Source organism: Saccostrea cucullata, unplaced genomic scaffold (genome assembly GCF_032062105.1).
Source record: "Saccostrea cucullata isolate Sc308-1 unplaced genomic scaffold, CSIRO_AGI_Scuc_v1 ctg361, whole genome shotgun sequence".
NCBI classification, from domain to species: Eukaryota; Metazoa; Mollusca; class Bivalvia; order Ostreida; family Ostreidae; genus Saccostrea; species Saccostrea cuccullata.
The window spans coordinates 270,035-287,082 of NW_026930986.1; the positions used below are offsets into that span (position 1 = coordinate 270,035).

A 17,048-nucleotide genomic window follows, 5' to 3' on the forward strand; every position below is an offset into this window, starting at 1 on the left:
TCTAATTGTTCTCTTTTTTATTCTGCAAAACCTTTTTGTACAAAATGTATCACATCACAGAATGTATAACATATTTGAAAATTATGGTCCATGTGGAAAAGATGATAAAGATGATCAAAAATAAATAATGCCCTAAAAAATTCTCATATCGCTGACAGAGTGACAAATTTTCGTTCTTTAGCCTTTTGTCATTTACAAAAGGTTGCACTCATCAAACCTACCAATACCAAACTCTTTAACTATAATGCGACTCTAATTAAATTTACTTCAGATGTGAATACAATTAAAAAACGAGATCAACATGAAATATTTCCTGATGCTCTGCAAAAATGAGTACACCCATTTACAAAGTATTTAGTTTACGTCATTTGGTCGATGCTTGAAAAAAAACATAAAATGCATACAATTTATATCAAAATATTTTCATAACTTCGAAAAAACAACAGCATTGTTGAGTTTTATACCTCTCAAACCCTTTTTTCAACGCAAACATTTTAATACAATTTTCATCTCTCACACAAGTTGAAAAAAAATCCAGTTCTTCATAATCACGTATACATTATGGTGGCAATTAATAGTTTAATTTCAGATGATGCATTCATTAAGCTTAAACGTTATCAATATTAAACTAAAATCACAAAACCGAAAAAAATAAATGATATCTTTACAATGGTAACTCTTTAGACATCAGTGAACCGACAAATATTAAATTCTATGAAAAACAATTGAACACCCTGGGTGTTTCTGCTCAATATGCCTAGGAACTTCGGCAATGCTAAGAGGAATGATTTGCGGGCAGTATGGACACTTATATATTCTACCTTCAATTGGCATGTTTTTATCACTAACCACTGCATTAGGTGAAGCGAACCTTTGCCTTGGTAAATAATGTCTCTGTTGTGGAATCCCCTTGGCAGTTTGCATCTGCTGAGTTAATGCCTGCACTCTAGGACTTGACTGCATTCCTAAAAGCATTCTAGGATTTGGTGCACTACTAGGTCGTACTTGAAATTGGTTATAATTATTCAAATTTGGATCATTTTGAGGAGTGCCTGGTCTGATATTAAATATTTGGAAGGCATCTGGAGAAACATCTTCTGCTTCCAGATTTGGTTTGTGTACCAGCCTTGCAGGAGGTGATGACATTTGGCGGGACAAATCGAGTACACTTCCTGCATTTCCTCGTGAAACAATGGCAACTGAGTATGGTGGTGGTTGAGTAGTTGGTGGTGAAGATAATGTAGGACGAACATTTGGAACCTTCAACACAGGACGACTGACGATAGGTGTGAGTGTGGCATCCCCAGCCGACGGCACTGGAGAGTTCATTCTGCTGGAATTTGGACTGTGTAATCTTTGTAATCTATCTGTCATACCAAAAGATGTGCCTCGAACGGCAGGATCACTTTGTGATGAAAGCACCTCTTGGGGTGAATTGATGGATTTACCAAACTGTGTTTGTTGAAATTTTATTAGAGGAGGGGGTCCTCTCATCAGTGGGGGAGGATCATTTACATTCCCAGCACCTGGCATCAGAGACCCAGGAAAGTCTGCGTCACTTCTTGGAGGAAACGACCTTGTTGCATCCCTATGCATTGGTCTGGACTTACGCAGAGAAGACTTGCTCAGAAACTGCGGTGGTTGTTGAAGTAGAGGAGAAGCCATTGACTGTGGTGCAGGGAATGATGGGCGAACTTGCGAGGCTATTGGAATGACTGGTCTTCCTAATAGATTTTGAGAAATCTGACTTGATAAATTAGCACGTTCCTGGGGTACAGACGTAGACATTCTTGAAACAGTGTGACCTTGTAAAGAAACATTGGTGGCACCTGACTGAGACTTTGTTGAAGGTGTAACCTTTCCTTTTGTCAAACACTGAACCCTTGTGAACAGATTCTCTTCGATTGCCACAGAGAGAGTTACATTTTCAGTACTTTTTCCATGCACATCTCTTATATGTTGAAACACAACCTGTTCATCTTTATGTCTAAAACGTTTGCATTCAGGACAGGCATTAACAAAAAATTCATTATGTTGTTTTTCAAGATGTGAATAAATGAAATCTAAAGATGGCATGTGTCCGTTGCATTTTAAGCACTTATAAATATCTTTTTCCATAACTACTTTATCCGTTGAGGAATGACTGTCTCCTAGCGCAACTTGGATAGTTCGAAGGTGTTGTTTGGCAGCACTAGATAAAGCTACTGGTGGGCTTTTCTGTTGCATATTTTGATGATGAAATTGTTTGATGTGACGGTGTATGTCTGGTTCTGTTGCTCCTTCATATTGTCTGCAATATGGGCACAAAAATAGTTTCTCTATATCTCTATGACTTAGCCGCAGGTGTTCCACCATTGTTGCTAGAACTGGTGCATGCACATTACATTTTTCACACTTGTATGTTGTGCACGTTTTCCCATCATTCTTTTTCTTCGTTGCAGGTGGATATGGTGAAGGAGGTACTTTTCTTTGAGGTACACCTAGATTTGCAGTAGGAACTGCTCTAGGAGGAATGGTGGATGAATACAAATTAGGGTACTGCCTTGGTGAAGTAAGTGCTGACACTATACTGACATTGCTTTGAGAAAGACTCTGATGTTCTTGATTCTGAACCTGTGAATATTGAACATTACCAAAAGGTGACTGAGGTAAAGATGAAGGTGTATCTGACCAATCTATACCAGCCTGATCTCTTAAACTGACTACATCCACGATCTTCAAACCCATATCATTAGATTCTTCTTGGTTGGTGCCATCACTAAAAAGAAAAAAAAATAAACATAATAGAAAATACTTATTTTATTTTTTCACATGAATATCAATATATTTGTACCAATTCTATTTCCTCATCTACCTTTCATAATTATCCAAAGAGTCAAATCGAAGAAAGAAAAAAAGGTGACTTACCGGTACCTCTTTTCTACTGCCTGTACATTTTCAACAGCAGATTCATCTGTGGTGTTTCTATTTCCATATTCTTTTGCAAGAGCTTCAATACCATCCTCCACAGGTTCTGTTTCAGCTACTCTAACTACTGTTCCATCATTTCTCTGAACAGGTGTTCCAAGTTCCTTGTGTGTATCTTCATGCTCCACTGTAGTGCTATCTGCTTCTGCTGAAGTTTTCTCATGCCACCGTTTACTTGATCTTTGGGAGCTTTCTGCACTTGATTTCTCGCGGGGAAACATGTCCGAAAATTTTTCAAATATATTTCCTTTATCATTAGAACTTACGGAATGACTGTGTACAGTCCCCTTTCTAGAATCATAAAAGTCAGGCAGAGATTTGTACATAATAGCTTCATTTGGATGTTCTGTCTTAAAATGATCGGCAATACCATCCTTATTCCCAAAAAATTGTTTATCACATAATGAGCAGGTAAACTGGATATCAGGACGATGATTATCATTGATGTGATCAAGAATATCTTGCTGTAAGGAAGAGGAGTAATCGCAGTAGCTACAACAATAACATCCCTTTCCAGGTCTATTTCCAGGAAGTACAACTTTAATTATTACAGCCTCTGGAGACTGTTCTACTTGTGGAATTATTTGCTGGGGAGGAGTTGATGGTGCTGAAGAAGGAGACTTAAGAACTTTGTAGAATTGTTTCACATCACACTTTTCTGATGGTTGAATTTGTACCTCCTCATTTGGATGTTCTTTTCCGGAATGTGCATATGCCATACTACTGTTCTTGAATATTTTGCTGCATCTCATGCATGTCATTTTAGTGTTCTTTAAATGAACAAAAACATGTGTTTCTACATTTTTGCGATTCGACTGAAAGCCGCATTGATTATATACACACTCACACATATCAGAATCACTTTCATCGCCATGACAGGGATTCTGCTCTTGGGGAGGTGAAGAATCACCTTGTACCATATCCTGACTTAGCAACGTTTGACCCTGCATAAAATTGGATTTGTTTTCAAATAAATTCATTTTCTTTCTAGGACTCATGCTTTTCCTCGCTTTCCTTTTGGCTGGTCTCCCTGGCTTAGGCTTCCTCTTCGGTTCAAGAATCAAGTTTTGTTTAATTTTAAGTCTAAGCGGTGGAACAACAGAATCAGACTGGTTAGCACGTTCATCCTCAGGATATCGAACTATTTCCGCAGTTAGTTTTCTATTAAAGTGATATCCAGTTGCCTGTTTACGAGCTGATGGTCTTCGTTTTTTCCTTGCTTCAGGCTGCATCTCAGAGAGGACAGTTTCTTTCGCTTTATCTACAGTTGCTTCCTCTGTGTTTTCTTCTTCTTTCTGCATTGGTATTTCCTTGTTTTGTTGTTCTTGTTCATTTGTCTCTTGTGTTTTTTCATTTATAAGATCCTCCGAATCCATATCTCCCTTTTCTGTAACATTAAGATACTTCATGAAGTCAATAAGAATAACATTACATGGTTTACACATGTGTTCTAGCATCCTGCTTTTTTCCTGATTGCCTGTTTCCAGAGAGAGAGGTTGTTCCTCTACAGATGTACCAGCAACTTTACCTGGGGATGGAGCTTTTTCAAAAATATCAGAAACATCCTTCTGATTGGCAGTCAAATGCACTTGTTCAAAATTGTTCTCTAATTTCTGTTGTTTTGTTTTCAACCTTCTTTGTTTTTCTTCTCTCTTGAAGGCTTTTTGGGATTGTTCAAGTAAGTATTCTCTCTCCTCTTTACTCTGTCTCATTGCAATTATTTCAAGAGGAGACCGTGAGGCTTTTTGTCTGAGCTGGAACACTCTCTGTGTTGGAGAAATGTTTTTACCACCTTTCTTCTTTGATGAATGATCCCCATGTTCTGGGCTTCCTTCCTCTGTCACCTTCAGGTGGTCATCCTTGAGAGAGGTAAAGTTTCCACTATGATTTAGACTAAGCTCTGAAGAACTAGAGTTTTCGTCTTTGTCAACGTTTATTTCAAGTTTCTCTGTCAGGGGATCAGTTAGAGGAATATTTGTTTTGGCATCATCGGAGACGTCCATTTTTTGTGATTCCGAACAAGAGCTGAAAGGAACATCGTTGTCACTGGTTTCCTTGCATATGTTTCTGAAATAAAGTCCTGGAATTTCAGAATCGCTAAGTATATCATCTGGTTTCTGACCTGAATCCTCAGAAGGAGTTTCAATATTTCTTTCCTCTGACACAACCTGCTCGTCTGAAGTGGAATTTGTCTCCTCAGTTTGATTCGGAATTGATGAATTATCTACGTCTTCTCTTGCGACATTTTGCAAGGTTGTGATACCAGTATCCACAATACCAATATTCGTTATATCGTTGTTTTTATTGTCAACATCCTGATGTCTCTGGGATTTGATTTCACCTTCGTTCTCAGTTTTTTCTTCTGACGCTATGTTTTCTTCAGACAACTCATTATTTTCTGTTGAAAATGTCCTAGACTCTTCAGACTCATCAGTCGGTATTTCTTCTGCAGAATCTTTTCTCTTTTCAGAAAGAGAAGTAACTTCTTTACTTTCTTCTCTGTCGATTTTCTCAACCTCACTAACGGATGTCTTATCAAAGTTTGTAGCTAAAGTCGTCTCATCTTTTAATTCATCAGTACTATCAAGAGCAGCATCTGACTTTTCAACATTTTCATCAATTATTTCATCCGTATCCATATTTTCTTCGCATTTATTATCTTTTGAGGAATCTTCCTCCATATCCGTGCCACCAAAGTACTGATTTTTACTTTCATTATCTTCTGTAACAAACAGAGTTGTTGAAGAATCAGGTGTTATGGTACTTCTGAAGTCAGTGTCTTTCTGATCAATATTATCTGATTTTTCAAAGCAGTCATGTTGCTTCTCGTCTATTTTCCTGCTACCAGAAATGCTGTGATCTTCTAAAGATTGTTTTTCAGTTTCCAATTCATTCTTTGATTCTGAACTATCCAATGTAGATTCATTTGGAAAAAGAGCACCTTTTACATCACTGTATATGTTATTTTCAAAGTCTTTCTCTTTTGTCGTTGAATGGATCTCATTTTCCTTAGCACCAGCAATATCTTCATTTTCTTTTCTATGTTGACTGTTTGGACTAACATCCATGATTATTTCACTTCCAACCTTTTCAGTTCTTATTGTTGAATTTTCATCAATACACTCTCCTTCACATTCCACGGCGTTTAATTTTGGTTCTTGTAAGTCCAGATTTTTCTCAAACATTTCTTTTGAGTTGTGTTCTTCTGATTCAAGATTTTCTTCTTCTGTTTGGAGTGTTGTCCGATTCTGTTCATTCTTACTTTCCTCTCTTTCCTCTTTTTCTGATTCCATGTAAGGAACTACTGTGTCTGTACATAATTGTTCAACTTGTTTGATTAGAATTTCTTTATTTTTCTCTGCCTGCAAATTGACTGTGTCAACATCTTTATTTTCGCCTGCTTTCTCAGCTTCATTAAATAGCTTTTCATCTGTGAAAGCATTAAATGGACTTATCTTGTCTTCTTCATTTGACTGAGCTTGGGAAGAATCTTTATTCACATCACCATTATTAACATGTCCATCTTTTATTTCGTCAGGATGAATTTCCAATTTCTGTATTGTTTCCACTTTGTCATCTTTTCCAATTTCATTTCCTTCTTTTTCATTTGATGATCCGATATCATTACTTTTTTCTTGGGATTTTATCACGTTTGAAGAAACATGTTGGTGTTTTTTACTTTGTCTTTCCTTGTATCCAACTTCTACTTTCTCAGCATAGGTCTCTGTGGATAATTTTGCCTTGCAATGAAGTTCTTCGGCAGTAGTGTCAAAAACTTGTTTCAATGGAGAATTGCCTTTAAGTTTAACACCACCTGGTCCAATGATTTTCAAAGTGCCAAAAGTAAAGACACTTCGACTGCTTGCATACTGTGGAGAGCTCTCTTCCGACGAAATTTCTAGGAGATGAGAGCTATTTTTGTCTGTGTTTTCCAGGTTTTTATGAGGATGTTCCTGCTTTATTTTGGACAATTTCGGAATTTTGTTGTCTTGCAATATCTGTTTTCTATGTGGTTGGGGCATTTTTTCAGATTCCAAATTCTTATTTTGGTATTTCTCCGATAGTTTCTTTGGTGGTCGCCCTCGTCTTCTGACTTTTGGTACCGATTCTTCAGGTTCTGTTGATTTAATTTCAAGGTCTCCTCTGCTGTCATTTGATTCATCGATCGACATCTTTTCCTTTGTTTGTGAAATTAATTTTTCTGATGAAACTTCTTTAGAAGAGTGAATCCTTTGGTTATCCGGCATTCCTCCTGGCTTTGGTAAATTGATTTTCTCATCTTTCTTCTGAGCCTTCTGTCTGTTCTCATCCCTATCTATTGAAGATTCACGACTAACATCATCCAACTCTTCTTTACGAATTTTCCTTTTTAGGGAAACTTCATCAAGTAGTTCAAAATCACTACTCAATGTTCGCTTTCTTTTAATTTTTGAAGCTGCAACAGATGAAAGTGTAACTTTTTTCCTACGAGTCATTAAGCTATCTTGACTACGGAGCAATTTCCTTGGTCCCAGTCGTATCCCCTGATAAGTTTTCCGAATCTTGGTTTTATGTCTTGATGAGGAGCCACTGATATTTGAATCAATACTTTCTATGTCGGAATCAACTCTTGATACTGATTGTTCTCTCGATTCACTCTCTTCCAAACCTTCCTTCCGTATTTCTCTGTTTTCTGTTGTCTCTTTTTTCCGCGGTCGTCCTCGTTTAACAGCAACAACCTTCTCCAAATTTTGCAGTGCTTCAGACTTGTTGCTAGGTTTTCTTTTATTCACTTCTACCTTGTTGGTGGTTAGTTTAAGTTTACTAGCTTTTACTTTTTCTTGGATTATTTTGTGAATACTTTTTGGACGGCCACGCTTTTTAATGGGAGCAGGTTGAGGGAGTATTTTCTCTGGAATGGATTTTTCAGCAGCATTAGCATTTCCAGAAGGTTGCTTTATCGTGACAATACGTTCAGTCGCCCCAGGTGTAGATGATTCCGAGTCCAATCTTCTGATGCTAATTATTAAATTATCAGTTTGTAAAGCATCATCATCATCGTCGTCATTTTTTTCTAATTTGGATTCTGTTTCCGGAACATTCTCAGGCTTTTTCTTTTTTCTACCTGGTTTCTTTTTTACGAACTGATGATTCTCAGAACTCTTTTCATTTATTGAGTTCGTATTTTCCATTTTGAGTGGATGACTTTGAAGACGTTTTAACTTTGTATCTGTCTTGGATTTTGTAATGCGTTTACTAATACCTTGAGCATACTTTACGCCTTTCTTGCTGAATTTCCATTTCACCGGCGCCCCCGACTCATCTTTGCTGATCTTTTCCAGGTAGTTGACAATTTTCCTGTGGCCTACAGACGTCTTTGCTTTGCTTCTGGTTATCAGCTTATCTTGATTATTCGACAACTCCTGAAAACAGGAAAAGAAGTCAAGTATTTTTAAGCCAAGAAATTAGAGTATATCGTGTCACGGGCACTTTCTGTGGTTGACTATTATTTGTTGCGAAATTTTGCAGATGGAACAAATCCACTAAAATTACAATCGCGAAATATTTCTTCAATACTAATTCAGGTACTTTATATACGTTGTAAAAGTGGTGACATTCAACCTGATTCAATGTTAAATGTATCTCTGAACTTCTTACTACGAATGTAAAATTAAAATTATGCTTACGGATGTATAAAATAAGAAGGATCGGAAATTAATTAGAGTGAAGCTTACTATAAATGTATCAGTTTTCATGCCCCTTTAATCAAATTGTGTTTGAAAAATAATTTAAATAACGTAAAGGTGACAGTATTCTGATTGTTTTGTTTACTAAAAGTGTGATATTCGTGTGCCAAAAATAATTTTTGTGGTAAAATACAACTGCAGAAATTGAAAAATTTCCATCACAGAAAATACCCGTCATATGGTAAACAAAAGTGATCCTTTTCAAATCTGTTACGCATGAATAAAAAAAAAATGTTTCAAATACAGTGGCAAATCCATTAAACAAAATCGCATGGACGTTCTATTCTTATTGTCGAATATCCACACGAAAAATTATTTAGGAATTAGTTTACTACGCAATATTACAGGTATATCGATATATTGTGGTATGACCCACAACGATAATATATCGCGATAGGAAAATTGGATACCGGGTTTTCACGATATTTACATAAAATCCCACGTAGAAGAAACTACTGAAGAAAGGTCGTCAGCTTTGAGAGAGAGAGAGAGAGAGAGAAAGAGAGAGAGAGCTTTTACTTCATTTTTGTATTTTTTTACACTCTTCTTACTTTATTATTATTATAATTAACAAGAAGAAAAATGAAGTCATTTTTTTACAGGTATTCATTGTCAATAATAATTGATTTATAATATCTTGCAATATATTGAAGTATTAAAAAACAATATGTTAATGTCATTCCATTCGCAATAATAAATTTACTACAGTTAACTATAGTTTAAATAAATTTTCAGAGTTTTTCAAAAGACTTTCAAAGATCACTCCACGTGTCATAAATGTACTATAATTATTCAATATGCAAACGAAAGTTAAATTTGTCTCTTGTAAGTTATCATGACAGCAGTCAAAATATATCTTTTTATCACGATCAATTTCGTTTTAAAAAAAGAAATGGTATCATCTTATCATCTTATGCTACAATAAATTTGCAAACATCGCATGGAATTGTCTATTATGATAAGGAAGTTTTATTCCATTTGTGTTTTGTTCTCAATTCGTTATCAGCTGATAAAGAATTTTATCCAACTTCCTGATTCTCTAGTTCTTGACAGAAAAGAACTTAAAAGCAATTTCATGTTTTAATTATGAGAGGCTCTTATAAAATAAATTTCCGTTGCCATCTCGCGTTTCCTGTATCTAAAACATTTTTAAATCACTACTATGAAAAGCCTTTCTTGAAAACTATAATTTTAAGGGAAAAAAAAGCAATGTAACTACCGGGAATATGTAAAGTATTCTTACAAGGAAAACCATTTACTATTCCATGAATTTTTACGACAATAAAGCATTTTATTTACATAATTAAGCAATTTTTTATGCGCCCGAATTTATTCGGGGTATATATTGTTTTTGTCCTGTCTGTCTGTTTGTCTGTTTATCTGTTTGTCTGTCTGTTGTCAACTTTAACCTTCGCGATAACTTTTAAACCATGAGAGATAGAGACTTCATATCTGGTATGCATACTCCACTAATTAAGCACTTTCAACTGACACCAAGGTCAATGGCCTTGTGACCTTTACTGTGACCTATATGCTAAAAATAGCTTTTTCGAATTTTTGCCTTAACTTTTGAACCATAGGAGATAGAGACTTTATATTTGGTATGCATACTCCACTAATTAAGTGCTTTCAAATGACACCAAGGACAAAGATCATATGACCTTGACTGTGACATATTTACTAAGAATAGCTTTTTAGAACTTTGTTGCCGCCGGGCGCATAGTGTTTCACAAACACATCTTGTTTCTTCTCTTTTTATACTAGTCTTGTAATGACATTTGTTTTTAAAGTAGGTAGAAGAAAAAGAATTCTGACATATTCATATAGTCAGTAAAGTAATGAATTTCTTATTCAGTAATACTTTTTAGTATACAATATTGATTCACGTATTACTAAAAAGGTATAGAGTTTATCAAATTATGCTTTATGTGCATTATATTCTCTCTCGAGTTAATATCGTATTAGACATAGCATATTTGAAATACATGTAATAAATCTGCCAATTTTCCTTTATCAGTTTCTTTCAGTACAGCTAAATCATATTCTTTAGTGGTGATTTTTCCTTAGTGTAGTGATGTGATGCAATGGTATTAATGAATTAAAATCACAAAAACTATTTACATTATTGTGCAGCATTTGTCAAATAATTATTGTTTCTGTCATTTGAACACAGAAGAAAAAAAATCATTCAAAGAGTTTTAATGGGAACAGAATTGTGTGCACTGTTTAGCTATGGGGTGGAAGGAATATGCAGGCAAGCACTTCTGATACGATCTTGTATGGACTAATTTGTTTAAGTGAGTTCTATAATTCATAGATGGCAGTGTACACTAAAATGATTGAACACTTGAACACTGCAGAACAATATTTAGATCCAAAGATCCTCATTTTTCTATCAATAATGATACATTTACATGCATGAAAGGTTTTCTGCTTCTATTGATATAATAATGTATGTGAAAATTCATAACATTTTAGTTAAACAGTGTGTCTTTACTTTTCTTTGTGGTCATATGACAGAATATGAACAAATGTTATACAAGTACAAAAAGTTTTTATGATTTTAATTGTTTTTTTATAGTACATTATGCATTTCAATCAATACTTTATAGAATAAAATAATTAAATTAAATTCCTTCAATTTTAACAGTAAATGGTCAAGAATTTCTACAGTGCAAACAATTTGAATGTAACTTTTGATAGGAAAATAAATTTTGACTTTACTCTTCACTTGGCTATATTTGTGAAAACTGAATAGTTCCTTTGAGTACACACATACCAGAATGTATGTCACACTGTGGCTTGACTGACTAAACATTAACTGTGGCTTTCATAACTAGTATCCTGCTCACCAGGGGATACTGCCCTGAATGTCAAGAACCTTTGTCTTGTTTTCAAGACAATTCACTGTATCACAAGATTGAAGATTCAGTTTTCAACCAACCATTTGAAAATTAATCAAACTGGGTGAAACAGATATATTCTTCATGTAGTGATTCATGTATTAATACAAAAGTCAAATTTATTTTCATCTGAGGATTAAACAAAACATATTAAGAAGAAAAATGTATTGCTGATACATAAAACAATATTTTGACAGAAGCAAAATAACTGAACTAATTTTTTGGCAAACAGCATAACTTTGTACTTTATTCTTTAGGCAGGGAATGATCAATCCTCCATGGCACCTGATCTCACCTCTGATGTTTTAGAGGTCCATGTCAGCTCAGCTCCAAATTTGTATTGTTTAATGGAATTTTGAGCTTAATACTGTTTGTTATCCCATTATACTTCATATTTTATATAATTTTATTTATTTCATCAAATGGTATATGACAGAAAACATTAAAAATGAACTCAAATATTTTTAAGCACTAATTTAAGAGTCCTTTGAAACAAGTACATGGTATGAGTAATACAACACATATCTGGAATTATATACATCATTTACATATTTTACTTTTGCATAGAACTACAGGACATTAACCTATAAATATATTTGTATATAAGTAGCAACAACAAATTGATTTTACTAAATGCCTCAGACTCCTGTTATAAAGCCTCTAATATTTTACTATTTACAAATGTATGCTATATTGACTCTTCTGGCATTTAGCAGTTTATAGCATGTGTGTTTAGTACACGTACTGATAAATCCAACTTTTTTTATTTAGCAGAATTTATATTTGATAAATACTAAAGCATCTCCCTTTACTTGTTGTTTTAGAAGCTGTACTTAATAACATTCACTTATATGTATTAAAATTGCATAACCTGAAGCATATTCAATAGTCTGTATTTTTTTTCTTTAAATGAACATCTTTTTTCTATATGCAAACAGATATAAATGCTGAATTTAAATATAGATTTTGCTTATAATAACAATAATGATTGTTTTTATATAGCGCTTTTCTAGCATAAATGCTACTCAAAGCGCTTTACAATACATTATTACCCCAGCAGACCTTAACAATCCAGAATCTTTCCCAGTGCAAGCTGCCGTTATCAGCGCTAGAACACTAACATTCTGACAATATCTTTCACTGTCTCTTTATCTTAGGTTAATGATGCCTTTAAGTTTATCTATAGGAACTTGGTTATAATTCTTTTTTTATATTATGTTGAAGATATGATTCAGCTTAATATTAAAATAAAAATCTCTTAACTTTGGTTTACCCTTATTTCAAAAATTTATTTAATTTAGGTTTTAAATGTGTTTTAACTCACTTAGGAGACTTAATTTAATTTAGGTTTTAAGATGGACTTTAAGCTTATTATTAGAGAACTCATTCTAATTTAGGTTGCAAATGTGTTTTAACTTTATATCTAAAAGATTTCAAACTGTGATTTTTCTACACTTTAAACAACCATTTCTCACAATATATTAAAAAATACAAAATTTGGATTTTTGATATCATAGACAACCAATTCTTAAAAAAAAAAAAGGAATCTCGGAAATGTTCCTATAATGCTATTGGTCATCAGCAATATCATTTTGTTAAAAATCTCTTTGATTCTACAGAAAAGTACAGCGACTCTAAAAATGATATTAAAATTAGAGGTACTGTGAGCAATGAGCTCACTAAATGATACCTCCTACCTCCCATCTGAATATATGAATATAGTGGGAGTGTCCATGTTTTGTTGTGGGAAACCCAAAATATGTGTCAGATCAAAAAGTAACATAGGAGGTGCACAATGGCAATATGTAATAAAGATTTTGTGAAAGTTTCATCAAATTTCATTCAGTGGTATGAGAGGAGTTGCTGATATGAGATGGGTACCCCAAAGCATAACAGACAGATGGACGTGCAGACAGACATACCGATTACTATATACCCTCCCGCTTTTCAAGCGGGTAGTATAATAATGCTGGGCTTCCTCAGTGACAACATCTATGTAGTTTTTAGTTTTCAGAGTCTAGAAGATTTCCAATAAATTGTGGAAATTCTGATTACTAATTATGCTCCTTTTAAGCCTTTTTAGCTTGTTTGTTGTTGAATATTCTTTCAAGAATTCTTCACCCAACATTGAGTTCATTGCCACCACTTGCCAGTAGACCCAGAACTTAGGGCCTTTGAACTGTGAATGTGATTTTTGTGTGCAGCCAATCTGTTTTTATATTTGTATGAAGCAGAATTCAGGAACAACTGCAGAAGAAGAAAAGAATTTACTGTGGGTAAAAGTGAGTAGTTTTATTTTGTGATTGATGCATTTCGCGAAATTACACACAAAAAAAAAACCCTTGCGTTTATAAGGAATTAACCGTAATACATGTAATATTTATATCCATTTGTATGTCAACTCTACATACTGTAGATTTCTTATTATACACGAGGAATTAATTTCCGCGTAATTTCGCGAGAAGCATCACTTGCGAAAAAACATTACTCACTTTTATTTTCATTGTGCTGAAATCTATGTAAATTCCGTTGATGAACCGTCCATTCAAAAATTATAATTCTCGCGATTTGACATTAAAGACACAGTTCACGATAAAAAGTGCTCGCAAAAAATAAGGAATCTACAGTATCTTAGTGATCTTGAAATAAAAGACACCAAAGAGTGTTGCCAGATCTATTTCATATTTAGAAGTTTTACTAAACATGCTAAATATAGACAATAAGGGCCAACTCACAACTTATTTATATATAAGGAACCAGATGACATCCAACATTTTGATCAGCTTTCCTTATTTATGTAATGATATTCCAATAATCAACTTCGGTGTTTATGTCTCCAGCCTTTTTTGATACTGTAGATACTAAGTTTTCGTGACACTTTATTTATAAAAGATAGATAGAAGTACATGTATTTACTAATTTTGGCGAGACAGAACTTTCATGTTTACACCTGTACGTAAGAATAATATTTTTGCCAGCACTTTGTCTCAAGTAATTATGCAAAAGTATAGTTCTTGTGAATGAAATTGATTTACAGTACTGCATGCTCTGTGTAAGATCAACTTCGCAGGCTACAGAGTGATTTAAACAAGTTAATTTTGGGAAATTCTATGGTAATAATACAGCAAAATTCAGTTATAATGAAGTCGCTGGGACCTATGAAATTGCTTCGCTATATCCATAATTTGTTATAACCGTATAACAAATTCATTAAATTTATATAGCTGGGGATCCCAGATGACTTCGCTATATCCGTGAATTCGCAATATCCGTGTTCGTACTAAACGAGTTTTACTGTAATTATCATGTATATGATAGATTTAATATTTTGTATTTAAACATGGACAGGAGTTATTTATGTCATTAGCTGATTAGGCAATTTTATTTTTAATTTGTTTTCACTCACATTTCACTGTTGTGAAAATATACATCAAGAAATGTTTTCCACTTTTGAAATAAATTCTAGATATATCCAACTATAGAACAATTTACAATTATTTTTTTTTCTTTTGAATTACACAATGTTTAATACAAACATAAATTGGCCCCTATTTAAAATAAACAGTAAATTATCTTGTGAATGTCATTCTAGAACATGTACTCATTTTTGTTATTTCAATTACAGAATTTAGGCTAACTGGAAGGATAATTGTTACATACTAATACTGCATTTTCTTTGCACAGTAAGTTGTAAAAGTTATTCTCTATAAACTTGATAAATCTTTAAGTCTCCACTAACTATTAAAAGTATAAAATGTCGAATTTAACTCGATAAATCTAGAGTCACCACTATTTATCAGTATATTGTTATATAAATATGACCGTTAGTTGAACACGTGAACCTGTGTACTTGTCTTGTCATGCATTTCCTAAAATAAATTTACGACTTCTCATTCGTTTGACGTATTATTGCGTCCATTAAAAATAATACAGACTTTTTTTTTAAATATCCAGAATTCCAACAAGAAAAAAACAACCCATTGTTTCGCACGCACATTGCCGACTTGATTCCATACAACTTTATAAATTTGTACTATTGCAAAACTTTATAAAATTGTCTTTGTTTATATATACTAGATCTATGTGTATATTTTATCTGAAGAAAATACGAGTTATTGCGCCTGGTACGTCGAACCCGACTCAAAGCCAAAGCATCACAACACACCCGCAAAAATAACAATAAATGGGGAAAAGTCTGCATATAGGGTAAATCATTAACAAACCTTATTTTCCATGGCTTCCTTTTGTATTATTGAGTCGTTCAATATATTTTACTGCAGACACTCCATGTAGGATATAAGAATTTTTTTTCAAAGCATGACACTCGCTCACACTTTGCTAGGAATCAATGTAATGGCGGTCGCCTTCTGTCAAGCGAAGCGAGTCGGTGCGCGTGACGTCACTCTAATCTTTTGTACCTTACATTGCTTTCTGGATCAGAAATGGAACAATGAACGTGGTCTTTTTAAAGCCGAAAGACAAAACAAGACAAACAAAATAAGGGAAAAAATACAAATGCTAAATTATAATAGAAAGAGACTCGCTTTAACACAACATTGTTTTATAACCTTCCAGAATCGGTCTTACCTGAGGTTGAACACAGATCCCCTAATGTATGTATATGCATGCAATCACAAAACACCATCTATCAGCTGGGTTCCCTCGTGCAAGTCTAGTGCGTACATTTAACTCTGTGCGAGCATTTTGGTCGCATGTCCTGATATAAATATATTTTTGTGTTCGACATTCATGAGTGATAAAGTGTATGGCCTAGCGTTCAACTCGACACTCAACCATAATCTAACTTGTCGCTTCTAGTTTTGCCATATCAAAAATAATCATTTCTTAACTCCATCTATATCTCTTAAATATCAAGTTTACCCAGGATGAAAGATTTTGTTTGGTCGGATATTTAAATCATATGTATTGGACTATATACACATACATTGTGAACCTTAATTTAGAGAATTACTAATTGTAGATTTTGCCAATGGCTTTGTTGTCTGAATAAAGCAATTGGATGTGTTCCAAGTAGACATACTATCTACAACATATCAACGTATGTGTGTATATTTATTTATCCTGTTATACGGAGGTTTTCTAAGACATATGACAAATGTATGCACATGACTTTATATATGCAATTTAAACATTCATAATAAAGATACTCAAATCTTAGTCTTAAAATTGAATTCAAGATATTTAATGGTAGTCATATATTGATCAAATACTTTTCTAACTTTGTTTTTTATTTTTCTTTCATTTGTATCATATTTCAATTCATCTAATTTCATTTTCATATTCACACAAAACCCTTGAAAACAGTTAAAACCAAACCATTTAGTTAATATAGTTGCAAAATTAGTAATAATAATGAACGATATCCGTAAAATATATGAAATACATTCACAAATGAACATTCAATTTTTTATTTCAATAAACATTTCTTTCA

The 17,048-nt window shown here is 33.8% G+C and overlaps 1 protein-coding gene across 2 annotated transcripts; it reads right to left on the reverse strand.

Annotated features, from left to right (window-relative positions):
• Positions 1-16,337, reverse strand: LOC134230886 (uncharacterized). 2 transcript variants are annotated; one of them, XM_062712754.1, is made up of 3 exons: positions 16,184-16,337; positions 2,908-8,369; positions 1-2,758 (listed from the first exon to the last, which is right to left on the reverse strand). In XM_062712754.1, exons 2-3 carry the CDS (start codon positions 8,136-8,138, stop codon positions 706-708), a joined length of 7,284 nt encoding a protein of 2,427 aa, XP_062568738.1. In that variant the 5' UTR covers positions 8,139-8,369; positions 16,184-16,337; the 3' UTR covers positions 1-705. The 2 variants fall into 2 exon arrangements, with proteins under 2 accessions (XP_062568738.1, XP_062568737.1); XM_062712753.1 differs by lacking the exon at positions 16,184-16,337 and adding an exon at positions 15,820-15,985.
• Between the last annotated feature and the right edge of the window lie 711 nt (positions 16,338-17,048).

Coding starts and splice junctions, on each gene's coding strand:
- LOC134230886 (XM_062712753.1), bottom strand. Junction 2,759..2,907: donor GCAGTAGAAAAGAGGTACCG/GTAAGTCACCTT, acceptor TTTTCTTTTTAG/TGATGGCACCAACCAAGAAG.